Source organism: Desmodus rotundus, chromosome 9 (genome assembly GCF_022682495.2).
Source record: "Desmodus rotundus isolate HL8 chromosome 9, HLdesRot8A.1, whole genome shotgun sequence".
NCBI lineage: Eukaryota > Metazoa > Chordata > Mammalia > Chiroptera > Phyllostomidae > Desmodus > Desmodus rotundus.
Genome location: NC_071395.1, coordinates 111685059 through 111711810, shown reverse-complemented (window position 1 = coordinate 111711810; position 26752 = coordinate 111685059). Strand labels below are relative to the sequence as shown.

Here is a 26752-nt window from a genome sequence, read left to right as displayed (position 1 = left end):
TTAATAGAATCAGTGCTTAAGCACAGCCCCACCCCATGGGGGGGGTGTCTCAAAGAAAAGAGAAAAGACGGAGAGGAGAGAAAAGAGTTTAACGGAAGGCACTGGAGTTTTCTGCGACTTTGAGGGGGTCGCGCACACCTGACTCATGCACGTTCTAGCACCTGTTCAGGCAGAACCATTGGCCTCATCCCTTTGAGAGGCTGCAGAGGTCCCCTGACCATGGGGGCCCCATGTCTCTTCCCAGCTTTCCCAGCAAGCCTGCCTGCTGGCCCCTTCCCCTCATCCCCGCCCCCCCCAGGCTGACTCCTGCTGACGGCAAACGCAAACATCCTAGCCGGCCCTACCCCCACAGCTCATTGCGCAATACTGAAGTATTGATCGAGCAACTGAGCCGATGTTGACATTAGCCTAAGCAAAATGTAATTCAGAGGTCGGTCAGTTTGGGGGGAAAAATCTCACACAAGAGCTTCAGCAACACGGACTCAAGTGCTGGCTGCTGTGGCGGGGTGGCGGGCTGTGGCTGGGTCCGTCCATCACCGAGTGCTCAGAGTCGGTCCTCAGAGTGACCACGAGCCTCGGCCAGGGCTGCCCACACAGGATGGTGGTTGAAGAGAAAAAGCGACCCGATGGCCCCCACCCCAGTAGCAGGTAGTTGAGGGTTTGTGTTTAAAATACAAACAAGGCTTGTTGACAGGTTTGTCCCGAGTGTCGGGGCCCGAGACCATGCATGGGAGGAGCAGGTGGGGGCTCGGTCGGTCAGAACCCGCCGGGAACACAGGGGCGGCGGGGAGCGGGCACAGATATAGCAACTCGCAGCGCCAGCCGCACCTCAGGGGCTCAGATGCGGCCTATCTTCTCTTCTAGATCTTTCCCTGGCTTCCTCCCCCCCCCCCCCCCGCCTGGAAATAATGTGTGCTCATCAATGCCTGCTCACCCCTGGGCTTCCCAGCCCCGCTTTTCCAGCTGGTCATTCTTACTTCTCTAGAAAAACCTCAACATGGTCACCTCTGAGATGAAGATTGTGACAAATGCTCAGTTTTTTAATGTTTTTGTTAAGATTTTATTTATTTTTAGACAGAGGGGAAGGGAGTGAGAAGAGAGGGAGAGAGAGAAACATCAATGTGTGGTTGCCTCTCACACGCCCCCTACTGGGGACCTGGCCCCAAACCCAGGCATGTGCCCTGACTGAGCATGGAACCAGCAACCCTTGGGGCGGAGCTCAATCCACTGAGCCACACCAGCCAGGGCCAGTTTTTTAAGTAATAAAGCAAGTTGTTGGAATTAGACACGCTCACGGCCTCTCTGGTCCGTTGACTCCGGTCCATAGGTGGAGGTCTGGCTGAACCGCGTGCTGGACCGTATGTGCGCCACGCTGCGGCACGAGATCCCAGAAGCCGTGGTGACTTACGAGGAGAAGCCCAGGGAGCAGTGGATCTTTGACTACGCGGCCCAGGTGTGCGGGTGGCGAGGATGCGCGCTGAGCGGGGCGGGCCAACATGCAGACCCTGGGTGCACCAGCGGCTCACCGCGCGCGCGGGCCGTGCGCCGTCTGCCTGCAGGTGGCGCTCACGTGCACCCAGATCTGGTGGACCACGGAGGTGGGGATGGCGTTCGCGCGGCTGGAGGAGGGATACGAGAACGCCATCAAAGACTACAACAAAAAGCAGGTGTGGGGGCTGCGCGGGCGGGGGAACTGCCCAGAGCGCAGAGACTCCCCGAGGGGGAGAGTCCGGCACTGCACGCCACAGTGGTCCTGCCCGGTAACCGCTTCACAAAGACTCGATTTGAATTTCTGGTCTGGAAATTATCACGAGCTACGACGGGTCTATTTTGAAAGATTCCTGATTAGGAATTTAAAAACTAAAGATAATTTTTAAAAGGAAGAAGGAAACGCTACCCATAACCCATACCCAGATATAAGTGCTTTCAAAGTATTATTACCTAATTATTATTCTCATACTTTTGTTATTATTCTAATACTATTTTAATATTATCATTTCATATATAGTATATAAATACTACATATTAAACACATATAACATTGACGTATAATTGACTTATATGTAAAAATATACATCCAACGGCTTACCCTTATGATTTTTGCTGTTTTCCAATGCTTTTACAATCCACTGTTTTCACTTAATCTCCACCACGTTCCCCAGCACCAGATTATCTCCTACTGAGTCATTTTCAGGGGCACCGGGGCTGTCTCGCCCCGAGGTGGGGGCTCTCGGGAACCGGTTTCCGCGTTCCATTACTGAGAACAAGAGCAGGGTGGTCTTCCCCCTGGGTTGACTGGCGATGATCTCCCGGGACCGACCCGGCGAGGGGCGGGCGCCCCCTAGCGTCCACCGAAGGGGCCTTCGCTCCCGCAGATCAGCCAGCTGAACGCGCTCATCACGCTGCTCATCGGGAGCCTCAGCGCTGGCGACCGGATGAAGATCATGACCATCTGCACCATCGACGTGCACGCGCGCGACGTGGTGGCCAAGATGATCACGGCAAAGGCACGGGTGCCAGGGGGGCGGCCAGGGAACCCGTTTGTCCCTCACAGAGACTCCACCCTGCACAGGGGCCGGCAGGAGGGGGGCGGCGGGAGGGCTCCCCTGTGCTGCCGGGCTCCCGGATGGGCCCTGGACAAGCTGGCCCTCGGACGGCCCTGCAGGTGGAGAGCTCCCAGGCCTTTACCTGGCAGTCCCAGCTGCGGCACCGCTGGGACGATGAGAAGCGACACTGCTTCGCCAACATTTGTGACGCCCAGATCCAGTACTCCTACGAGTACCTGGGCAACACGCCGCGGCTGGTCATCACCCCGCTGACTGACAGGTGAGGACGCCAGGCGTTTGCCGGGGTGGGGTGCCACTGGGCGGGACCCTGAACCTCTCAGGAGAGGAAATCGCAGGTTTGCTGTGGCTTCTTTCCCACGATTCTTCCCACTGTCAGACCCAAAGGTCCCACTAAGGCTGAAAGAGCCGGGCACGTGGGTGGGGGCGCCCGCGATCCCAGCTGCCAGGTGCCCAGCCTTGGGCACTGCGTTCCAATTCCCTCACTCCCCTCCTGGCTGTGTCACCTCGGGGGAGTTGCCCAACCCCTCCGAGGGCCCGCACAGTGGGGACACTATGGCGTGACTCCTCATGAGCCATGCTTGCTCGGAGCAAGCCCTCTGGGAATGCGCTGTCACCTTTGTGACCTGGCACGAGGCTCGCTCCTCAATCACATCTCAAGCCCTTCCCTGCCTGAGGGGCTGAGCGGGTGTCACGGAAGCCACAGTGAAAGAGCAGCGGGTGGCTGGGGGTCCCGGCATCGGAGTGAACGGGGGTCCCTTGCAGGTGCTACATAACCTTGACCCAGTCCCTCCACCTGATCATGGGCGGGGCCCCTGCCGGCCCAGCCGGGACCGGGAAGACAGAGACCACGAAGGACCTGGGCCGGGCCCTGGGCACCATGGTGTACGTGTTCAACTGCTCCGAGCAGATGGACTACAAGGTGCGCCCCGCGCCTGCAGGTGGCGCCCTGGCTCCCAGGAGGACAAGATAGGGCCCCTCCCCCAGGAGCCCGCAGCTCCCACCCCCAGTGAGCTCTAGATGCCAGCTGCACCCCGGGAGGGGGCACCGGGCCCCAGGTGGCTGAGGGCCTCCGCCCCACGGGCAGACCAACCGCTGTGGTCCTGCTGATGGCCTTGGCCCCTGGGAGGCTGGGGCCTCGAGCACGAGGACTGTGTCTGGGAGAGGCTCCCAGGGCTGACGAACCAGCCCCGAGTCCCGCCCTGCCCATGGAGGGAGCTGTATGTGCACAAGGAACCATCCAATCACCCAGCTGCCAGCCCCCCACCCCCCACAGTGTGAGGGAAGCCTCTTCTCCATGGCCGGAGTGGATTTCGAGCGAATGTGCCTCTGAGCCACCCAGTTAGGGGACCTGGGCGAAGCCCCCACTGCAGGAAGGTCTGGGTGCCAAGGTCTCACAGAGGAGGAGAGGCTCTTTCCGGCACCCACCCCACCAGATATTCACCCCTTCTGGGGAGTGGGCCGTCCTGCCTGCCAGCCTCCTGGGTCCCCAATGCTCCTGAGCCTGAGCCTCGGCCCCCTGAGGCTCAGGCCAGCTCGCAGCGTCCCTTCCTCTCCCTTCTCCTTCCCAGTCCTGTGGCAACATCTACAAGGGCCTGGCCCAGACCGGAGCCTGGGGCTGCTTCGACGAATTCAACCGCATCTCCGTGGAGGTCCTGTCCGTGATTGCTGTGCAGGTAGGGCTGCCGGGCTCTCTGGTCCAGTGCGGCAACCCGCCACTTTGCCAGCTCAGGGAGGGCGAGCCTTCCTGCCGAGCGTTCGCTCAGCCAGACCAAGGGCCAGAGAGATGGGCGTGGGACCGGCCCATCCTTCAGGGGCCCGCGCAGTGGTCGGACAAGCAGAATCGAGAACCGTAGGATGTGCTGTGGCGGTATCTGAGTGACTAGAGATGAGGGTGTAATTAACTTGGCTTGGGGACCGGGACAGAGGGTTTTGTTGCGGGTATCGGTGGAGCTGGGTATTGAAGGATGCATAGGAGTTTGTCAGCTCCACAAGGGGGCTGGGGGAGAACAGGAAGACAAGGGAGAAAAGAAGAAAAGGAGGAAATGCGCCCTCATGTTTTGGGGACACTCGAGTGTGAACGCAGGACGTGATGGGGGGAGGCCGGGACGAGGCGGAGCCAGGCCTCCTTCAGATGGGGCAACAGTGCCCTGTTGCCTGTGTGCGCCGTGGCCCCTGCGGTTGGAGGAGCATGTCTGCATTTGGGACAAATGGCTCAGGCCATCCCTGGGCTCCCTCAGGGAAGCTGCAGCCAACCTCCGGGTCCACAGTCAGCTCCAATGTTCCAAAGGCTCTGGCGTCCAGGTGCTGCCGGTGCTGCGGCCCTCCCCCTCCCCCACAGTAGACAGATGGGTAGATTCCTGCTCACTGGAGCCGGGCCTTGCAGACCACAGGGGAGGCCAGGCTGCGGGCAGGCTGGGCAGCCCCTCGGTTACCCCAGCTGGGGGAGGAGCAGGGGGGCCTGGATACTCAGGACCCACAACCAGGGATAAGGCCTGGCTTAGAGCGACTGATTTACTCCCCAGTTCAGTGCTTGCCAACGACACAAACTCTCCGAGCCCCCCCTTTCTGCTCTGTAAAATGGGCTCCGTGACGGGTTTGCCGGCAAAGTCAGCAGTGAGTGAGGGGCGCCGGCACCTGCACTGGGGTCGCCCTCCTCTGAGCAGGACTGTCCCTGGGCCCCGGGGAAGGTTGGGGCCCCCCAACCCCAACGCAGTAGCAGAGTTACTGGTCGTCCGCCTCCAAAGTCAGACGCCAGAAAACTTACAGGGGGCCTTCTCAGGCACTAACTGTTTGTTGCCTGGAACGAAGGAGCAAGAATTGAAACAGAAGGTAAGGGCGGGCCCTAAGTACAGGTGACCCAGCGAAGAGTTCTAAGGGGTCCTGCCCCGCCCCCCCACCCCCAGTCCCCAGCTCTGTTCCCAGAAGAGACAGACTTGGGCAGTCGGGCCTTTAAAGGTTTTAACCATGAATGCAGGGCGCCCTCATGTGGTGGTGGGGAGGGTTACAGCGGCCTCCTCCAGCACTAAGGTCCCGGTAATTCAGACGTCACCGGGTATCGGCTTCCTTAAACCCTGTCTGGTGTGCAGGTGGCTGCTGTCAGTGGCTGCAGCCAGAGCAGGAGCGGGGCTCATAAGACAGCCAGGAGGTGGGACTGAATGAGGCAGCAGCAAGGGGCAGACCACAGACACAGCAGCACCCTGGGGACTCTCCGGGGCGTTTTGCTGGTGACAGAGGCCCATCTAGGGTGACATATGCACGATGCACTTACTCACGTTCATGAAGTGACAGAATTGCAGACAGGGTGACGCAGGTCAAGCACAGGCTGGGGTGGGAGGGGGAGAGGGTGCTGTTAGAGGTGCCAGGAGGGTCTTCTCGGTGACGGAAGTGTCCCATGTCTTTATGGTCCACTGGTGGTGATGCTGCGGCACAGTGGGGGCGGTGCTGCCTTTGGGGCCGCTGGGTGGGGGCCCATGGAGCCTCGGGGTTCGGTCTCACGACCGCCTGTGCGTCTACGGCTGTCTATGATGGTCTCCAAATATAAAGTGCAATTGACACAAAGGGAGACGGGGGGGGGGGGGCCCTCTGCCAATCCACAGCCACCGTGACCCCGGGGAAGCTGGCCATGCCCACACGGCTGTGTCTGTGTGTCCACGGTTTAGGTCAAGTGTGTCCAAGACGCCATTCGGGCCAAGAAAAAGACGTTCAGTTTCCTGGGGGAGATGATCCGCCTCATCCCCACCGTCGGCATCTTCATCACCATGAACCCGGGGTATGCAGGGCGCACGGAGCTGCCCGAGAACTTGAAGGCCTTGTTCAGGTGCGTGGTGGGAGGGGGAGGCGTTCCAGGAGAGGTGCGGGGGTGAGCGGAGCCCGGAGACAGAAGACCTCGGGCAGATGGGGCTCCCTCGTCAGATAGGATCCATCAGGCCAGGGCCCCTGAAGAGCAGATGGTGTCTCCTGCTCCGTCCTCCTGGGGCAGGGGTCCCCACCGAGGCCGTGGGAAGTAGGCTTCAGGGAGGCTCTCAAAGGAGGGCCCAAAGACACCTGGCATGGAGGAGGGCGGAGGAAGAATGGGAGGCAGAGAGAAAGGAGGGGAGGGGCCGGGAGCATCTAGACCAGTGATGCCGTTGGTCCACCACCTGCACCCACAGGTGAAGTGTGCACCTGGGGGGGGGCGGGCAAGAGGGGCATGGCAGAAGAGGAGAAGCCAGGACTGCCCCACTGAATCCCCAGGCCCTGCGCTATGGTCGTCCCTGACTTCGAGCTGATATGCGAGATCATGCTGGTGGCCGAGGGCTTCCTGGAGGCCCGCCTTCTGGCCAGGAAGTTCATCACGCTCTACACCTTGTGCAAGGAGCTGCTCTCCAAGCAGGTGGGCGCTGGCGGTGTCCTGGGCCCGTGGGGCTGGGGCGCGCGGGGGTGCAACGGGCGGGCCTGGCGAGCTGTCCCCGCGTCCCAGCGGCAGGCCCACACCGCTCCCTCGGCCCGCAGGACCATTACGACTGGGGCTTGCGCGCCATCAAGTCGGTGCTGGTGGTGGCCGGCTCCCTGAAGAGGGGCGACCCCAGCCGTGCCGAGGACCAGGTGCTCATGAGGGCGCTGAGGGACTTCAACATTCCCAAGATCGTGACGGACGACCTGCCCGTGTTCATGGGGCTCATCGGGGACCTCTTCCCGGCCCTGGACGTGCCTCGGAAGCGGGACATGAACTTTGAGAAGGTAGGGCCTGCCGGGCATCTGGGCTTCCTGCCAGCCCAGGACCTTTCTTCCTGCCACGGGTCGGGTGGGCATCTCCGTGGCAGGTGCCACGCTGGGGTAGGTGGCCAGGTCGTCCAGTCCATGACGCTCACACACCCGCAGCTCCCTGCAGCTCCCAGCTGCCCCTCCAGCCCTGGCCCGTCCTGTCTCAGTGCTGGGGGTCTCATCTGAGAGGAGCTGAGGGGCGACGGGCAAGCCAGCGGAGCTCTGGCAGCCTCAGTGGTGCAACGCACACATGCACCCACCCCGGAGGGTCAGGCCTCCCCGACGACATCTCCCGCTGGGCAGGGGCTCCCCCACCCAGAACTCGGCCCAGTGCCCGTCCTGTGCACCCCCCCCCCCCCCACCGCAGATCATCAAGCAGAGCATCCTGGAGCTCAAGCTGCAGGCCGAGGACAGCTTCGTGCTGAAGGTGGTGCAGCTGGAGGAGCTGCTGCAAGTGCGGCACTCTGTGTTCGTCATCGGGAACGCGGGCAGCGGCAAGTCCCAGGCACGGCGCCCTCCGTCCGCCCCGGTCCCGCCCCCACCCCAGGGACCCCAGCCCAGGGCACCCTGGAAGTGCCCCACCCCCAGCCACCACCAGCATGTGCCATGGGCCAGGAAGGAAGCTGTGATGTGGGGGGTGGGGAGGAGGCAAGGAGTTGCCACGGGACCCTGGTCTGGTGAAAGGGGCCCTTCTCACAGGTTCACCTGCCTCCCTGGGGGCAGCCCCCCACCCCCACCCCCACCCTGCTGTCTGCTGCCTCTGCTCCGGCGCCGTAGAAGCAGAGGGCGGGGCCTGGGTCACCAAAATCTGTAACAAACACCGGAAACGTCCGAAGCAGCCAGTGTCCAGCCAGACGCCCACAGGATGGACTCTTGTGCTCTTAGTGAAGGTCATTTCCAAGGCTAAGGACATGGGGGCGCTCACAGCGAGTTACTGCTTTAACAGGCAGACACTGTGTGAACCAGTTTACTAAAAAGGAATATATACATAACACGGATAAAACAGCCTCAAATGCCCTCAAAAATCTTTTTCTTTGAGGAATTAGGGGTTGCTTTTGTCCCATAAATAATTTTTTCAGTGAGCATAGGTTACTTTTTTTAAAAAATTTATTTCAGAGAGAGAGAAAGAGAGAGAGAGAAGCACTGATTTGATGCTCCACTTATTCATGCGTTCTTTGGATGTTTCTTATTTGTGCCCTGACTGGGAATTGAACCCGCAACCTTGGAGTATTGGGACAGCGCTGTAACCAACTGAGCTACCCAGCCAGGTCCAAGCATGGATGGCTTGTAGCATCAGGAAGCTCCTGTGACCTTCCCGGGCCTCAGCGCGGTGTCAGGGCCAGCAGCTCTGTGCCGTCTGCAGACAAGAGAAGTCACGGCGTATTTGCCGTCCCCCACGTCCTCGTCCAGGGGACGCAAACGCACCAGCATGTCACCAAAGCCAACCACCCCCAGGGCAGGGAGTCTAGGTTCCGGGCTCACACGGGGGCCCTCCCCCACGTGGGTGCCGCCCTGCAGCCCAGTCCTCAGGGACCCCGCCTTTGCCCAGGTCCTCAAGTCTCTCAACAAGACCTACCAGAACCTGAAGAGGAAGCCGGTCGCAGTGGACCTGGACCCCAAGGCTGTCACCTGCGACGAGCTCTTCGGCATCATCAACCCGGCGACCAGGGAGTGGAAAGATGGTAACAGGGGCAGCAGCCCCAGGACGGGCTGCACGGGGTGTGGGGTCACCAGCAGGCGTCCCAGACCGCTCACCAAGCCCCATGCAGAGAGCGTGTGTGGAGATGTCACCGAGCCCAGCAGGCCCCCAGGAACGCAGGTCTGGGGACCCCACCCACATGGTGCATAATGACGGTCCTCAGGGAGAACCATGAGGCTGCAGTGAGGCCAGGCGTGGTCCCTGTGGGGGGCGGGCCCTGAAGTGCTGGACCAGCACGGAAACGGGGCACCTGTCGGGGGCACCTGCCCTCAGCCCCTCACAGCTGCCATGTGTCCCCCCGACCCCACTTCCTGTCTACCCCTCACCCAGTTTCTCTTTGTGACTCGATCTCCCCGCCCCGTCCTATTTTGTATGTGTATCTTGCATTTCTCCCTGACTAGGACCCACTCCACAGGGGTGGGCAGAGCTCCCACTGGCCCCAAGGCCCTGCTGTGAGTTGGGCATTCAGAGCACTTGGCAGCCTGGGATGATGAGTGAATGAGTGAATGAATGAGTGAATGCATGCATGAGTGAGTGAATGAGTGAGTGGATGAATGAGTGAGTAGGTGGATGAATGAGTGAGTGAGTGAATGAATGAGTGAGTGAGTGAATGAATGAGTGAGTGGGTGAGTGAATTAGTTAATGAATGAGTGAAGGAGTGCCGAGCAGGGGCCTGGGACTCCACAGAGGGGGGTTGAACCTTGAATAAATGAACCAGAGGGGAGAGGGCCGAGGGGGGTAGGGTCAGAGGAGGGCCTGAGGCGGGGGTAAAGGATAGTCCTCAGGGTCAAGGAGAAGGGCAGGAAATAAGCTCAGCCACGCCCGCTCTGAGGCCCTCCGCTGTGCTTTGAAGCAGGGGACAGGTCACCTCCAGGAGAGGGAGGCAAGGGTTAGGCCTGGTGGGGACTGGAGGGGCAGGGCGGTCTCAGCCCCTGTGGCCTCCGTGAGCACCAGCCTGCTCACAGCTGCTCACACAGCCCCGCTCACACCGGCCCCACTCACACCGGCCCCGCTCACTCACAGGCCTGTTCTCCACCATCATGCGGGACCTGGCCAACATCACTCACGACGGCCCCAAGTGGATCGTCCTGGACGGGGACATTGACCCCATGTGGATCGAGTCTCTCAACACCGTCATGGATGACAACAAGGTTGGAAGGGACCTGGGTTTCACAACTGACCCCCAGAACCACAGTAACGGGGGGACATGGGCAGTGCCCCCTCACAACCTGCCACACACAGCAGACAGAATGCGCCACAGGCTGGGCTTGGGGAGGGGTCTGTCTGGAGCTCCGCACAGGAAGTTGTGAATGAGGAAGAGTCCCTTGTCACGGGTCCTCTCCGGACCCAGCCCCCCGTGCGCCCCGTCATGGTCACTTTGGGGCAACAGTGTGGGTGGAGGGTGCCAACAGGGAAATGTCCAGTTCCACGTGACACACAGGAAGGACAGCTAATATCTTGGGAGGAAGAATTTTCTGGAAGCAGCTTAAGAAAATGAATCTCAGTCGGGAGGAGGAGGGAACTCCGGAATTCCGGGGGGCGGGGAGGGGTTAATGCAAATTTAGCATGATAGAGAGGCCCCACACAGCACGCAGACGCCCACGTCCCACAGCCTCGCTCTCTCCTGGGTGGGACCGGTGTCAAGGACACTGAGAAGCGCTGGGTTAGGGGCGCTGTCAGGGGCGGGGAGGGGCGGGGCGGGGGGGGGTCTCCGTCTGCCTCCTCCCGGTTCTGAGACGCGTCCCTGTGGCGTGCCACCGGGATGATGGTGTGTACGCCGCCGAAAGCCCACAGGCCTCGCCCGCCCTAGGTCCTCACCCTGGCCAGCAACGAGCGGATCCCGCTGAACCGCACCATGAGGCTGGTGTTCGAGATCAGCCACCTGCGGACGGCCACCCCGGCCACGGTCTCCAGAGCCGGCATCCTTTACATCAACCCCACGGACCTGGGCTGGAACCCGTGAGTGGGCTGTTAGTTCTCCTGCCGCAAACTGTGACGGGCAAAGACGGGCTCAGTGGCGGGTCAGAGGTGCGTGGGCAGGTGTGTGCCCAGGCGCGGGGGCTGCCAGGCGCGGCAGGTCTGCGGGTGGGAGGGAGCAGGAGGCGCGAGAGTCTTGCTTCGGCCCTGTCCGCAGGTCTCCCTGTGGTCTGCGTCACCAGGCAGGGGCTCCGGGATCACATGGGGGTGCCCAGAGGTGCTCGCCACAGGGAGAGACACTGGCGGAGCCAACGCCGTGGTCGGTCCTCACCTGGCAGCGCCCCCATCTTCCCCAGGGTGGTGAGCAGCTGGATCGAGAGGCGCAAGGTGCAGTCGGAAAAGGCCAACCTGATGATCCTCTTCGACAAGTACCTGCCGCTGTGCCTGGACAAGCTGCGCTTCGGCTTCAAGAGGATCACGCCCGTGCCCGAGGTCACGGTCATCCAGACCATCCTGTACCTGCTTGAGTGCCTCCTCACGGAGAAGAACACGCCGCCCGACTCCCCCAAGGAGCTGTACGAGCTCTACTTCGTGTTCGCCTGCTTCTGGGCCTTCGGGGGCGCCATGTTCCAGGACCAGGTGCGCGCCAGCCCCCCCCCCCCGGCGGCCCGGTTGCGCGGCCCAGGTCTCTCCGCGCCGCTTGCACTGTTCCGTTTTTCCCCAGCTTGTAGACTACCGGGTCGAGTTCAGCAAGTGGTGGGTGAACGAATTCAAGACGGTCAAGCTTCCCTCCCAGGGCACCGTCTTCGACTACTACCTAGACCCCGACTCCAAGAAGTTCCTGCCCTGGACCGAGAAAGTGCCCGCCTTTGAGCTGGACCCTGACGCCCCCCTGCAGGTGACTGCCCCCAATGGGAGACGGGTCGCTGGCGATGGGGGGGCGGGGCCCAGCGTCCCAGCCGCGCTTGGGGACGGGACTTCCAGGTGCAGGCGGTTTCCAGCAACAGGGCCTTTTAAGTAAGACGGGGGGCTTAACAAACCCCCAGCTGTGCATGTCCGTGGGTCAGAGGTGGAGATTGGAGGCTCAGGTGTGACCGAGGGCCACCGCTCTTCCTGTCCCCCCCCGTCCCCTGGGCCCTGCCCTCCAGGCTTCTCTGGTGCACACCGCAGAGACCATCCGCATCCGCTTCTTCCTGGACCTGCTCATGGGGAAGTCCAGGCCGGTGATGCTGGTGGGCAACGCGGGGACGGGCAAGTCCGTGCTGATGGGGGACAAGCTGGAGAGCCTGAGCACCGACGACTACCTGGTGCAGGCCGTGCCCTTCAACTTCTACACGACCTCGGCCATGCTGCAGGGTGCGGCCGGGGGGGCCGGGGGAGGCCGGGCTGCAGGGTGCGGCCGGGGGGCCGGGGGAGGCCGGGCTGCGGGGGGCAGCTGGGGTGCAGGGTGCAGAGTCTGGGGTGCAGGGCGGGGTCAGGAGCAGGGGTGCTGGGTGAAGTCAAGGACCAGGGCCGGGGCCTCACAGCCCAGCCTGGACCCACCAACCACATGGCTGCACCACCTCCCGTCACCACACACACATACTTCTCCTCCTTTCTCCCCACAGACCCAGGGACTTGCCACTGCTTCTCGTTTCCCCCACCCCACCCATGGCCTCCACCCCCAGAGCAGGGGGACAGTGGAACCAGGACCCCTTTGCCCAGTGCCCCCAGGCAGCTCACACAGGGAGCTCCTGTCAGAGCTGGTCTTAGGGGGCCCCGAGGTTGACGGGGCACAAGGTCTCTGCAGCCCCTGCCTCCCACACACGAGGGCCACCTCTCTCCCCTTTACCTGGGGACGGACGGCCCCTCCAGGGCCACTCCCTGGGCCCCAGCATCCAGCGCTGGGGACTCTGGGCCCAGCAGGGCCTCCTGCGGGGATCTGCTGGTCACTGGCGCCCTTCCCTAGGGGTTCTCGAGAAGCCACTGGAGAAGAAATCGGGGAGGAACTACGGGCCGCCAGGCACAAAGAAGCTCATCTACTTCATCGACGACATGAACATGCCCGAGGTGGACAAGTACGGGACGGTGGCCCCGCACACCCTCATCCGGCAGCACATGGACCATGGGCACTGGTACAGACGGCTGCAGGGGGCGGGGCTGCAGGGGGCGGGGCTTCGGGGAGGCGCTTGGGGGGGGGCCACAACGAGGAGAGGAGCGGGGATTGAGGTTTTTTCCTTTTTCTGCCACAGGCTAGGCATTGCTGGGGGTGAGGTGGGGGTTGGGGCAGGACCCCAGTGCTGGTCTCCCCGCGCAGGTACGACAGGCAGAAGCTGACACTGAAAGACGTCCACAACTGCCAGTACGTGGCCTGCATGAATCCCACCTCCGGGTCCTTCACCATCGACCCGAGACTTCAGGTGGGTGGTGACAGACTCATTCCGCAGCCACCGGGGTGCGAGGGTCCCTTGGGAAAATGCGAAGAAAAGCCTCAATGGGAAGAGGAAGACTGCATGTGGACATTTGCTGGAGAGCTCCCTAACATTTCAGAACATTCCAGCGGGCGGGGGTGGGGGCGGTTGTGGAGAGGCAGCCAGCCGGCCTGGGAGCCCACGGGGCCGGCAGACTTAGCAAATGCAGATACAGACGCCCTGTCAAGTCTGGATCTCAGATGCACCGTAGATATTTGTTCAGCAGCCGCATGGCCAGCGCAATCTCTGGGACATACTTAGAGGCTTATTCCCGCACCCCGACACGGGCAGGACCTCAGCTCCGAATTCTCTAAGCAGATGGAGACCTGGAAAATAAACCCCAGGCCTGGGCTCTGGGACACTTTCACCTCCGTCAAAATTTTTCTTGAGAGCATGAAGTAAATTTTGTTGTTTCAAAAATGGTCGGTATTTAATGGGCTCCTACCACCTACGAGGCTTTCTGGCCACACCCACAAGACAGTGGGCGACAGGGACAGAATCTGCTCCCCCAGAAGGTGGCCTTGCCACGAGCTGGCCCCCAAGAGCCGCCTGACACCAGGTCACGCTTGTTCCGGCAGCGTCACTTCTGCGTGTTTGCCGTGAGTTTCCCGGGCCAGGAGGCCCTCACGGCTATCTACAGCACCATCCTGTCCCAGCACCTGGCCTACCGCTCGGCCTCCGCCGTGGTCCAGAGGATGAGCGGCCAGCTGGTGGCCTCGGCCCTGGGTAAGCGGGCCCCGCTCCTGCCGGGAAACCCTGCCGCTTTAAGGGGCTGATGGCTGCTCCCTGTTTTCCCCTGGTTAATATTTTATTTACACTTCTCAATCAATATTTTTAAGTGGCGCTATGTTTCGCCAGGAGACGTTGTGAAGTCCGGTCGCTGGAGGGGGAGCGGTGGGTGGGAAGCCCGGTGTACAGACATGACTCACACGTCCCGGGGCAGCCAGCGTCCTCCCTCTGCGGCTCTGCAGATTCGGTACTTAAAGCGTCACCGGCCCGTAGTCCATTTGCTTTAGACACTCCCTTCAGCCCTGCGCTTCCCGAGGCCGTGCAGAGTCCGTGAGGACCGCTGTCTTCTCCCATGACAGCCCTGCACCAGAAAGTCACGACGACGTTTCTTCCGACGGCCATTAAGTTTCATTACATCTTCAACCTCAGGGACCTCTCCAACATTTTCCAGGTAACCGCGCTTTTAGCTGCACGCCACGCCGCCTCCTGGCCCTGCGCCTGGCCCGCGGGGGCTCTGCTCCTCTGCTGCTCTCAGGAGAGAAAGCAAAGTGACCTCTGGACTGATGACAGTGATGATGACGGTGGTGATGATGATGGTGCTTCTGTTGATGTGACGGTGATGATGGTGGCGACGGTGATGGCGGTAGCGATGGGGATGATGGTAGTGATGGGGGGGATGATGGTGTCATATGGTGACGCAGTGATGACGGTGGTGACGATGTGACGATGAAGGTCATGGGGATGGTAGTGATGCTGTTGTCTCTCACTTCCTGACTGTCTGGTCCGAGCCTGGCCCTGGGTTTGGCCACTTGCACCCGTTTTCTCCACGTGACATGTAGACCTCTCATACCCCCATTTAGCAGAAGGAGAGTCTCAGGCTCAGGGCGGTTAAGTCACACGCATCTCCCGCCCTTCGAGTGTCAGCTCAGACACCGTGCTCTCCAGAGGCTCCCCCTCGTATCCATGCCCTCTGTCGGTACCCCCGTTTACATCATTCAAGCACGTCACGATGTATAATCTGCCTTGTTATTTTGTGTGCCTGGTGGCCTCCCCCACTAAAATGCACAGTCTGTGAAGGCAGGGTCTGTCTTGTTGGCGCTGTGTTCCCGGAGCCCAGGAGAGTTCTGGAAACAGCAGACCCTCCATACGCACCTGTTGAACTTGCCCCGGCCCTGGGGCAGCGAACAGCCAAGCCGGAGCCGGGCCCAGGCAGGCTGGCTTCAGAGCACGCTCGCCACCCACTGCTCTGAGGCCTTCAATAGTCTGGTGCCCCGTGGTGCTCTCTCGTCCCTTCTCCACCGCGCACCCCACTAGAAGGTGAAGCCCTTAACCTTGTCTTGTGGGGAGGATTCCCTCACATCTCTCCGGCCACCAACACGCCCTCCAGCCTCCAAGATTTGTGTGGTCTTGGCAACCGGCGGCTTCCCTGGGCCAGGGAGACATTGCACCGGCAGCCGCTGGCGCGCTCCCCGGGGAAGCGCCCACTTTCTCGTCTCACCCACGCACAGCACGAGGCCGGCTTACCTCCTGACGCAGCGGGAGGCGCTGACCGTCCTGTGTCCGGGGCAGGGGGTCTTGTTCTCCACAGCAGAGGTCTTGAAAACCCCGATCGACCTCGTCCGCCTCTGGCTGCATGAAGCTGAAAGGGTGTACGGGGACAAGATGGTGGATGAGAAGGACCAGGAGTCCTTGCGCCGCGTCACCATTGTGTCCACCAAGAAATTCTTTGACGTGAGTCTGGCTGCCGGGTCCCTCTGCTGAGCCCGGAAATTCTTCCAGTGGGCAGAGTGCCCGGGGCCCATGAAAACCTCACCCCTCCTGGAAGAGCCCTTGGTGGGGGTGGGGAGGGCCACGCTGGGTCCCCCGGAACGACTCTGTCATGTGGGCGTGTGCCTGAGCGAGGAGGAATCGACGCCTCAGCAGGTCAGAGTGTGACGGCCTTCCTCATCCTCTCAGGGTGGAGAAAGGCCCTGCGTGGGTCCCTGTGCTCTTGCTGCTGTGTCCCAGGTGTTCCTGGGGCATTCACTTTTTTTTGTTGTTTTTGTTTTCTTTTAATTCATTTTTTTTTTTTTTGGACTATGTTTATTCCTCATATACGGGTGATGGGCCATCCCGCCAGGGAATTCTACCCAGCTGTCTGCAGGGCTGCTGGAAACCATGGTTTGGGCCCTGGAGACATGGCCTGGCCTCCTGAGGCACGGTGGCGAGGTGCTAGGGCTGCTGTGTCCACGGCGCGTCCACGGAGTGCCTGGGAGACAGAAGTCTCTTATCCCTTCTCTGCAGGATCTTAGTGAGGAGCTTTTATTTGCCAAACCAAATATCTTCAGCCACTTCACCCAAGGGGTCGGCGATCCCAAGTACCTCCCGGTCACCGACACGGCTCATCTGAACAAGCTCCTAGGGGAGGTCCTGGACAGTTACAACGAGGTCAACGCGGTCATGAACTTGGTGAGTGGGCGGCACTCCAGCCGGTAGAACAAACATCCCGCCCGTGCTCCGGGGCTGTGTGACGGGTAGCAAAGGCCCTCTTTGCCTTGCCTGCCAGGGACCGGCGCGCTTCCGCGCCAGGGAAGGGAGCCCCCTGCAGGCGAGAGGCTGAGGTGCGCCCGGCCCCCGCAGGTGCTGTTCGAAGACGCGGTGGCGCACATCTGCAGGATCAACCGCATCCTGGAGTCGCCCCGGGGGAACGCCCTGCTGGTGGGCGTGGGTGGCAGCGGCAAGCAGAGCCTGTCGCGCCTGGCCGCCTACATCAGCGCGCTGGACGTCTTCCAGATCACCCTTAAGAAGGGCTACGGGATCCCAGACCTCAAGGTGAGGGGGCGCGGGGGGAGGCGGGGAAACTCACACCCGGATTCCAGAAGGCCGGCAGGCTCCCCATCTCCAGCGGGCTCTGCACCTTGGGAAGTAAAGACCAGCGGATGTTTCCGCCGGGGCGCAGGCCCAAATGATGAAGGCGGAAGGACGCATGGGTGCAGTTACACGGTAGATCGGCGTCCATAAAATCCGTGCAGCTGGTGGCAGTCTAGAGGTCCCCGTGGCCCCTGTCCCTGGACGGCGGCCCTCCAGATGGAGTAATTTAGCGCCGTCTCTAGCTGTCTGTGTGCTCGGGATGCTGGCCGCTTTTTGAGCTAATGAAATAAACATTAGCATAATCAGGTCTCCCAACCCCAAGACATGCCGCTGAGGCTTCCCATCGATTTCTTCTTCCCGAAAATTTGCTCTCTGGGGGAGCGGCTCATCCAGGGCAGATTGTCACGCTCCCTTGGGTTGGAGCTGAAGGTGATTTGGCCGCGTTGTGTGGGCACATCTCTCTTCGCCTTGGTGATGGGGCGGCTTCTGTGGGCCAGGGCGACACCAGGCCTAGGGGGACCCTCCCCCACGGCTCGGGCGGCTTTAGTGGGACGCCTCTGGAGCCCTGCACAGCTCCGCGCCCTGGACTTGCGGGGGGTGGGGGGGATGTCTGCCAGCAGAGGCCCCCAGAAGGACAACGGGGATGATGAGCTCATTCATCCTCAGCCCGGCTGTCCCCGCACTGCCGAGTGGACGTCTGCCTTCCGATTGTGCCCAGTGGATTCTACTCTTTCTTTTTCTATTGCTTTTTGAAAGATTTTATTTATTTATTTTCAGAGAGAGGGAAAGGGAGAGAGAAAGAGAGGGAGAGAAACATCAATGTGTGGTTGCCTCTCACACGCCCCCGCCCTGGGGACCTGGCCTAGGGCTGACAATCGAACAGGCAGCCCTTTGGTTCACAAGCCAACGCTCAATCCACTGAGCTGCAGCACCCCGGGCTGGATTCTGCTCTTTCTTTCTCTCAAGGGACCAGCCATCCATCCGTATTACTGCGTTCTCTCCATTGAAGTTTTTCTTCCATCCGCCTCATCGCATCGATTTGTTTTTCTGGTTGCGTCCTACGTTTTTCTGTTCTTGTGCGGGTTTTGCTCCCAGTGCCTCGCTTCAGGGCCGGCCGTGGGCGCTGGGTCCCAGCCGCAAAGTTTCCTCACGGGCAGGAGCTGTGGCTGATCTGGGCTCTGTCCCTCCCAGTTCATTCCCCCTGCGCCCCCGGCGGGTGGCTCTGCTCCGGTCCCCTGCTCTCATTCATGAAGCAGCTTCTGTGGGTTCAGAGGTGGGCACAGGGACAGACTGGGGCTGAAGGCCCTCCCTCCTGTCAGGGGAAGCAGACTCCCAAACTGATACATATTCATGAGATACATTATTGTTGTTCTAATAATGGAGTCAGAGGGCGATATTAACGGTGTGCGTGTTAGCGGTGTGACGTGCGCGTTCACCTCGATGCAGGTGATGTAACGGTATTGTGGGGTCCGGGCCCTAACTGTGGGTGCCATGGTGCGGGAGATGTAATGTATTGTGCGGGCCAGACCCGAAGCTCTGGGTGCCCCTGGAGGGCAGAGAAGCAGCAGGGGAGGAGCTGGGATCCAACCCTGAGGGACATCTTGGTCCCAAGGACAGGAGAAAACATCAAGATGTTTGAGCAGAGGGGCAAAGCCTGGACCATGGTGGAGGACAGTTCAATGACAGCAGAGAATGTTGAGGGGCTGGGAGCCTCAGGAGCCGGGCTGGGCACTGGGCCTGGGGGGTGGGGGGTGGGGACAAGGGGACAAGGGGACAAGGGACCCGGCATGGAGCATTGGTCTGCAGGGTGGGAGGAAGACCCACGGCGGAAAGGCGTGAAGGGAAGGCCAGCAAGGGCTGAGCTTTGAGATGGAGGAGTTAGCCCCAAGGTCAAGGCCACGGAGGTTCTAGGCAGGACGACAGGCACAGCTGAGGAAGGCCACTATGGTGGTGGCCCTAGCTGACTCTCCTGGGACGCCGAGCAGAGAGCAGGAGCAAACAGAAGTGCCACAAACACCGAGTTCAGGAGGAGAAGCCACAGCCAGGACCAAAGGAAAGGCCATTTCTCACAAGCAAAGCCTCTCGACTTTGTTCCCGGGACAGGATGGGCGGTCAGTGCTCCCAGAACCAGCTGCTCTGGCCTGGACCCAGCAGCAGCCTCTCCGACCAGGATCCCTGGCCTTGGTCAGTCCGTCCAGATTCGAAGTCTGAACTGGGTGGACCTTGGCAGCTTTCCCATCGGGCTGTTCCCAGGCGCAGGGGCGAAGCACCCTCAGCCATTCTGGACGGCGGACGCAGGCTGCCCTCTGACTCTCTCTCTGGCAGCCCCCCTCCTTCCTGCTCCCTGGGACGACCCCAGGCCCGCACGTGCCATCAACTCCAGAAGCTGGATACAGATCGCCAATCCTGGCATGGTCAGCCTCCGCCAAACGCGTTCTGTACGGCTGTGAAACGCGAGAAGGGGTCTGCTCCCCTCTGAGGCTCCATGGACCTCGGGAGGGCCCAGCTGCGGAGTGGTGTCTGGGGGCGTGGCCTCTGCTCTCAGAGCTCAGCGCTGCCCTCGGAGTTTTCTTTCTAGCTTCTCAAAAAAGATGGAGTTTGAGGCTTGCTTTCACCCCGGTCAACTCCAGCTAAGGGACCTTGGCCGTCTCTCTGTCTGAACAGAGAGACATCAGTAGGGTGGGCTCCACAGGGCAGACCTGAGCCCTCGGGACGCCTATGAGGGGCATTTGTAAAGTCTGGTAAACAGTTCCAGAGGCCCGTAGGCCTCGCAGAAAAGTTAGGGTTGTAGAGAAGCGAATCGCCAACCCCCTGAAAAGTCGCCCTAACACTCAGATGACACCCCAACTTCAAACGCCTACGCACCATGCACACAGGTACGCGGTGTGTGTCTCCGATCGCAAGCTCTCCGAGCCCACCGCTCTGTGACACGCCTTCCCCTCCTTCGCGTCCTCCTCCAGACGGCCGGGCAATTGTTTCGTTCTCCCCGCCATTGATGGAGGGGTCCCCGCTCGTGTCGGGGGGCCTTGGAAAATCATTCTTTCCAGTGTTCGGTCTCCCGTCCCAAGCCTGTGGTGCACATGTTTTGGGGGTCCTCTCTCAGGATCTCCATTTAAGGGGCGGGGTCCCCCCTTTTTATTGTGTGGTAAAACCCACAGAACACTCGATTCACCGTCGTAACCATTCGGCTCAGCGGCATTAGGTACCTTTATGTTGGTGTGCAGCCACCCCCCCGCATTGTCTCCAGAATGCTGCCATTGTCCCAAACTGACACCATGTCCCTGAACCAACAACGCCCCCCTCCCCCACCCCCACCCCCGGCACCCATGTCCTCTTCCTGCCTCTGTGGATTTCTGTCTCGGTGCCCCAGACAGGCGGGGCCGCACGGCACCTGTCCTTCGCAGGCTGGCCAATGTCACTCAGTGTAACGACCTCAAGGCCCATCCGCGGGTCAGAATTTCTTTTGCTTTTAGGGCTGAATTCCACCCCGTGTTTCCCACGCTGGGTGGCCCTTCCCCGGGGGGCTGAGGGGACGCTTGTGCACGAGCGTCTTCTCGGCTCGGACCCTCGGCGTGCCCACCCGCTGCAGGTGGACCTGAACGCTCAGTACATCAAGGCGGCCGTGAAGAACGTGGCCTCCGTGTTCCTGATGACGGACTCCCAGGTGGCCGAGGAGCAGTTCCTCGTGCTGATCAACGACCTGCTAGCCTCGGGGGAGATCCCGGGGCTGTTCACGGAGGAGGAGGTGGAGAACATCATCTCCTCCATGCGGCCGCAGGTGAAGTCCCAGGGCATGGCCGACACGCGGGAGGTGTGCTGGAAGTTCTTCATCGAGAAAGTCCGCAGGCAGCTGAAGGTACGCTCTCCGTCTCCGCGGGGGCCCGGGGGCTCAGCCCGGTGCCCTGAGGCCTGGTGGGGCTCAGCCTTCAGTCTGGGTGCAGGTGGGGGCCGTTTCCTCCCAGGGTGTGGAAATCCGTTAGCAGTGGACGGACAGGTGGGGCTGCCTGCTGGAAAGGGGCCTTTAGCAGCATTCGTGGCCATTTTGGCCATTTCATGGCCAAAAGCAGTGTTTTATACACACACACATGCAGACAAACAGCAAGTTCAAATTCAAATAGACAAGTACACCTTGACCTTCACCGTTGCCTCTGAGGGGACAGGGGTGGAACTAGGCCGAGGCGTCCTTGAGGAGGGAGGCGTCAGTCCTGCAAAAGGGCTGACCCCGCAGACCTTCTGCAGCTCGGGTCCCAGGGAGTCCCAGCCTGTGTGTGGACAAGCCACGGCCCTTGGGGGCCTGGAGGAGGCTCCGTGTCCCCCGGGGGGACCAGACCGGCTAAAGGGAGTGTGGCCCTCCCTGATGTCGGGCCTCATTCACTCAGCGTGGACACCCATCCCCCGTCCGTCCTTCATCCCGACTTTTTCACCCCCTTGGAGAGTAGTGTCACCTCAGGAGGGCCTGGGGACGACCCCTGCACCCTGACATCTCTGGGGAGGGTCAGGATGTCAGCGAGTGTGGCCTGCTGTGCTGCTGTGGCCGCACGGGAGACCCGGGAGCTGTGGTGCGCACCGAGGGCTTCTCCCTCTGAAGGAGCCCCCGCCACGTGGCAGGACTTGGCCCCGGCCTGCTGCCCCATGAGTGGCTCCTCTGGGTCCCGCACTCAGGTGATCCTGTGCTTCTCCCCCGTGGGCTCCGTCCTGCGTGTCCGGGCAAGAAAGTTCCCGGCCGTGGTCAACTGCACGGCCATCGACTGGTTCCATGAGTGGCCACAAGACGCCCTGGTGTCTGTCAGTGCCCGCTTCCTGGAGGAGACCGAGGGGATCCAGGTGAGTCTCTGGGCCCCGCTCCCTCCTGCCCCGGCTGTGCCGGCTGGGCCGGCTGGGCGGTCACTGGAGACAGGGCCGGAGCTGGGGCTAGGGCAAGGCAAGTGAGGCGCTCACCTTGGGCACAAGATGTAAGGGAGCGCCAGCAGCCTCAGTGACCGAGCTCGGTGACGTTGTAATGCACTATTTTCTAAAACCAGTATCAAGGCCAAAACACTCACAGCAAACGAACCCGTAAACCAGGACGGGGCTGCTGTATGTCGGTGTCTCGGCCCTGCATTACTGTGCTGGGAGGGTCATTTCCGTGAGCTTGGGGGTCCAGCCCGTGTGGCTCTGCCCCACAAGGCTGGTCCAGGAGGCTTGACACCAATGTGCCACCAGATTGGGCAACTCGGGTTCTCCACACAGCCCCTGTCTGGAGCGGCTGGGGGCCAGGTGCATGGGGATCAGTGATACGAGGTGCCACCCTGTCCTCTGGCCTCGGCCCAGCCTCAGCCAGCCCTGGCCGTCTCCAGGGCTGGACAAGGGTGAGGGCAGTAGGAGCCTGCCCTCCCTCCTTCCACAGCATCTTTCTTGGCTGAGAGGCGGTGCTCACGCCCACTCTTTGAGCTCGCTGCTGCCATCCCCAGCCGGCCTTCGCGCCCTCAGGCTATGCGAAGGACGGCCGCCCCGGAGCTCACCGTGCTCTGTCATCCTGATTTGTTCTGCCCAGAAGTTCGGCTGCGTAGCAGGAAAAGCTGAACCTGAGATGAGCCTTTCCCCAAGTTTTTAGAGCGGGGTGGGATCCCCGGCTGGCTGTCTTTGCAGCGGTCAGTTGCGGGATGGGCCGTACCCAGGGATGCTGTGGTCACGGCATTTCGCTCGGGGCACGGAGGTGGGTGTCCAGCCCCAGGACGGGCCTGCTGGTATCTGGGTGCAGCCCCGCCGCTGGCACCAGCGAGGGCCCCCAGCTAGATGCCAAAGAAACGTGTGCTGGATGCATTTGCACATTAACCTGAATGAAAATGAGTGTCCCTCAGCCAACTCCCCGGGCGAAGCTCCCAGTGCCTGTCTCTGGGCGGGTGGGGTGGGCCCAGGCGGCGGGAGACGTGACTGTGGGGTGGACGGTGGACAGAGGAGGCTGGTAAGAGGGTCGCCACCGGCTCAGGCCCTGGCAGGGGAAAGCACTGTGCGAGCCTGCTGGACGACCCAGGTTCCTCCTGGTGCCCAGGGACACAGGTGCGTGCGTGTGTGTGACACTCACTGAGACAATGACAATGACCAGCTCTGCTGTGTCCGGCGCTGAGCCATGCCCCTGCTGCTGTCCCTTGATGGCCCTCAAACACCTGGCTGCGTGGTGCCTCATGGGACAGCAGACCTCAGCGAGTGGGGGAAGCCCCGCCTTGCTGATTCCTGGCAGCTGGCAGCCTCCCCATCACTGGGCCCCTCTGCAGGGCTGGGGTCTCGCCTGGCGGCAAACAGGCAACCAAAGGCCCGTGTTGCCTTTGCAGCCGGAGGTCAAGGCCTCCATCAGCCTGTTCATGGCCTACGTGCACACCACGGTCAACGAGATGTCCAAGGCGTACCTGGCCACCGAGAGGCGCTACAACTACACCACGCCCAAAACCTTCCTGGAGCAGATCAAACTCTACCAGAACCTGCTGGCCAGGAAGAGGATGGAGCTGGTGGCCAAGATCGAGAGGCTGGAGAACGGCCTGATGAAGCTGCAGAGCACGGCCTCCCAGGTGAGAGGGGCCTCGCCGGTGGGGAAGGGGGCGGCGGGGCCAGCCCAGCAGGCCGCTTCCTTCGCCCTAATGTGCCTTCCAGACCCAGCCTGGGACGGCACCCCCGGGGGGGACGCTTGAAGCCCCTGAGTGGCCTCCTTGTGGTAGAAACTGGCAGGAAGCAGGAGAGCGCTCCACCAGCCACTGTCCCCCAGCCTCCCCAGAACTCCTGGAACCCTGACATTGTTGACATTTTTTAATCGGGGGACCTTGAATGTCAACTCCTTAAGCAACAGGAATATGCTTTATACTTGTGACCCTGTGTACACAGTGGGGGCTCACTAAGTACCTACCCGAGAGAAATTGCAAAGGTGCATCCAAATGTGTCCCAGGGAGCCGTAAGTACCTGACGGGCCCGCAGCTCCGCCAGGCCCCGAGGCTGCCTTGGCCGCGGCCCGTCCAAAGGGAGGGCAGCGTGCGTGGGCTGGGCCTGAGCTCGCCCGTCTGCTGGCGTCTCCTCTCCGAGGTGGACGATCTCAAGGCCAAGCTGGCAATCCAGGAGGCCGAGCTGAAGCAGAAGAACGAGAATGCGGACAAGCTGATCCACGTGGTGGGCGTGGAAACGGAGAAGGTCAGCAAGGAGAAGGCCGTCGCCGATGAGGAAGAGATCAAGGTGGAGGTCATCAACAAGGTGGGCAGCCAGCGCGGCTTCTGGGGCGGCGGCACACGGCTGCATGCCGGGCCCTCCCGGGAGGCCCGGGCAAAGGCTGAGAGGGCTCCCCATCTGGGGGCACCGCCCCCGCCCCCAGAGGGAGGGCACAGCACCAGGAGCAGGGCCTCCAGCTCAGAAGAGGCCTGTCCTTCAGAGAAATGTCCTGGTGAAGCCACACCCCTCAAAGTGCAGTCCCCAGGCCAGGTGGCGGCATCTCGGGGAGCTGATAAGAAACGCAGGTTCTCGGGCCCCGGCCCCTGCTGGGCTGAATCGGGTCTGCGTCCTCACCAGACACCGGCGATCCCTGAGCACGTCAAGGCTTGGGGACACCACCCCCCAGCCCTGGTCCTCGGGCTTGCTGCAGCAGAGCCCCCCAAGGTTTCGATGTCACTGGCGGGGTGGGCTCCTAGCTGGAGCTCCCGGTCACTGTTGGTCTGGCCGCCCATCCCCCACACCCCTGCGCGGCTGTGGGCCATCCATCCTGTGTCTGTATGAGTGTTTGGATTGGGGGCATCCCAGAAGCCATCCGCTGTTTCTTGAGAGGGAGGCAGATGAGGAAACTGAGGCTTGGAGTGGTCGGCAATGTGCCAAAGACTCAAAACTAGCAAGTGACACAGCCGGACTCCGGGCCGGGACCCGCATCCGGCACCCTGAGCTCTGTGACCTGCCACCTGCCGTCTGGGCCCCCACCCATCTGCAGCCCCCAGACCTGGAAACAGCCCCCGGGGTGCTCCGAGGAAGGAGCCCGGTGCTGCCCAGCACAGCCGGCTGGCTCAGTGCCCTCCGGGCCCCGTCCCTGAAGCAGATGTGGGAGGAGATTCTCCGGGAGGTTCTTTGCCCCGCCTGGGACAGGACCGGCAGGAGCCTCTCCTACCACCCTTGTTCTCAGCACCCCCGGCCTCCTCATTGCTTTCTTGTATCACGAAGGTGCTGTTTCTTGTTGACAGACACCAGGCTTCTACGTGACTGTCTGCCTAGCACCTAAAGGCTCAGAGGGGCTCTTCCTGACCCAAAGGGCAAATGAACGCATGCACGAATGAGTGGGTGTGTGCGTGGAGGGGTGTGCGACCGAGTGAAGGAATTCGTGCGCGACCGAAGACACCCTCACTCTCTCCAGGGGAGGGGGAGCTGCACCTCTGAACTGTTCCCAGGGCCGATAAGGCCTCACGGCCAGGGCTGCTCTGTGCGGCCCCGGGTTCCCCTGCTGCCCGGACGCTGGAGCCGGCGGAAGGAACAGCTCCCAGTCCCAAATCCACTCCCAGTCCACCGAGGCAGGCTCACTGCCCTGAGCGTGGAGGGGTAGGGACCACCCAGGGAGGGAAGAGAAGGGCGGGCTCCAGGTGGTGACTGGCACTGCATGATCGTGAAGGAAGCACACGGGGGCTCCCCGCCTCCCCGCCCTCCTGGCTCCCCTACGTTCCCCCCACACACACCGCCACCCAGGCAGACCACCCACGTCGACCTTTCTGGTCTGGCTTCCTTCCAGAACGTCACCGAGAAACAAAAGGCGTGTGAGACGGACCTGGCCAAGGCCGAGCCGGCCCTGCTGGCCGCGCAGGAAGCACTTGACACCCTGAACAAGGTTGGAGAAGAACGAGAAAGGAATGGGGACGGTGGCCGTGGGTCCCCGGGGGACTCATTCGCGGTGGGTTCCCTGGGACTGTCACCAGGGAGTCCGGGACCCCCTTCCAGGTCGGTCTTGTCTGTCGTCCGCAGAACAACCTGACAGAGCTGAAGTCCTTCGGGTCCCCCCCGGACGCCGTGGTCAACGTCACGGCCGCCGTCATGATTCTGACCGCCCCCGGGGGCAAGATCCCCAAGGACAAGAGCTGGAAGGCCGCGAAGATGATGATGGGCAAGGTGGACACCTTCCTGGACTCCCTGAAGAAGTTCGACAAGGAGCACATTCCCGAGGCCTGCCTGAAGGCCTTCAAGTGAGTCTGCCCGGCCGCCACGCGGAGCAGGCCTCAGTCCCGCGGGGAGCCACGTCCGGGCGCTGCCAGGCCCTGGAATCTTCCCCCGCCTGCTGGGGGAGGGCAGGGGCCTGGGCTGCAGAGCGAGGAGGAACCCCTCGGATGGCAGGTGGCGGCCTGGGCCCACCTGGCTGCCCCGGTAAGCTCACCTCGCCTGGTGGGGCACACTCAACCAGCTGGCAGTGCCACCTCTAGGTGGGGGGCTTGGGCGGGTGTACAGGGGACTCCCACATGCCCGCGTTTTACCCATAGACCCCAGTGCCTGTAAGCAGATGCTCCATTTACACCTCGGGTGGCTCCTGCCTGGGTATCCCCCCCCCTCCCGCCGGCAACCCAGACTCAGGGTTGGCTCGACGCCCCCCCCCCAACTGAGCCACACTCAGGACCCCTGGTGAGACCCCAGCATCTCCGAGCTCCCGCTTGCTGAGGAAACACCTGGACGACTGGAAAGCATTCGAAAATAAAGCGTCGTGTAAAGTATAAGAGAAAAGACAGGGGAAACCCTGAGGGCCACCCCTGGGGAGCTGCCCCTGCCCACATTCAGGGAGTCTCGGTCCTTTTCCTGAAGTTGTTTCCCAAAGGTGAACG

General features: G+C 61.7%; 1 protein-coding gene across 1 annotated transcript in view; it reads left to right on the top strand.

The window, feature by feature from the left end:
- DNAH17 (dynein axonemal heavy chain 17) overlaps positions 1 to 26752 on the top strand; it is an 86840-nt gene that overhangs the window by 34477 nt on the left and 25611 nt on the right. The window contains exons 31-59 of the mRNA XM_071219274.1: positions 1328 to 1453; positions 1560 to 1667; positions 2376 to 2507; positions 2666 to 2826; positions 3330 to 3486; positions 4136 to 4240; positions 6227 to 6384; positions 6801 to 6939; positions 7059 to 7286; positions 7678 to 7815; positions 8860 to 8992; positions 10033 to 10160; positions 10820 to 10968; positions 11283 to 11565; positions 11651 to 11824; positions 12075 to 12282; positions 12875 to 13040; positions 13223 to 13325; positions 13955 to 14102; positions 14465 to 14556; positions 15675 to 15836; positions 16389 to 16553; positions 16725 to 16916; positions 20545 to 20811; positions 21618 to 21779; positions 23267 to 23500; positions 24006 to 24170; positions 25678 to 25773; positions 25908 to 26125. Coding sequence (XP_071075375.1) covers positions 1328 to 1453; positions 1560 to 1667; positions 2376 to 2507; positions 2666 to 2826; positions 3330 to 3486; positions 4136 to 4240; positions 6227 to 6384; positions 6801 to 6939; positions 7059 to 7286; positions 7678 to 7815; positions 8860 to 8992; positions 10033 to 10160; positions 10820 to 10968; positions 11283 to 11565; positions 11651 to 11824; positions 12075 to 12282; positions 12875 to 13040; positions 13223 to 13325; positions 13955 to 14102; positions 14465 to 14556; positions 15675 to 15836; positions 16389 to 16553; positions 16725 to 16916; positions 20545 to 20811; positions 21618 to 21779; positions 23267 to 23500; positions 24006 to 24170; positions 25678 to 25773; positions 25908 to 26125 — 4697 coding nt within the window. The remainder of the gene's footprint in view (positions 1 to 1327; positions 1454 to 1559; positions 1668 to 2375; positions 2508 to 2665; positions 2827 to 3329; positions 3487 to 4135; positions 4241 to 6226; positions 6385 to 6800; positions 6940 to 7058; positions 7287 to 7677; positions 7816 to 8859; positions 8993 to 10032; positions 10161 to 10819; positions 10969 to 11282; positions 11566 to 11650; positions 11825 to 12074; positions 12283 to 12874; positions 13041 to 13222; positions 13326 to 13954; positions 14103 to 14464; positions 14557 to 15674; positions 15837 to 16388; positions 16554 to 16724; positions 16917 to 20544; positions 20812 to 21617; positions 21780 to 23266; positions 23501 to 24005; positions 24171 to 25677; positions 25774 to 25907; positions 26126 to 26752) is intronic.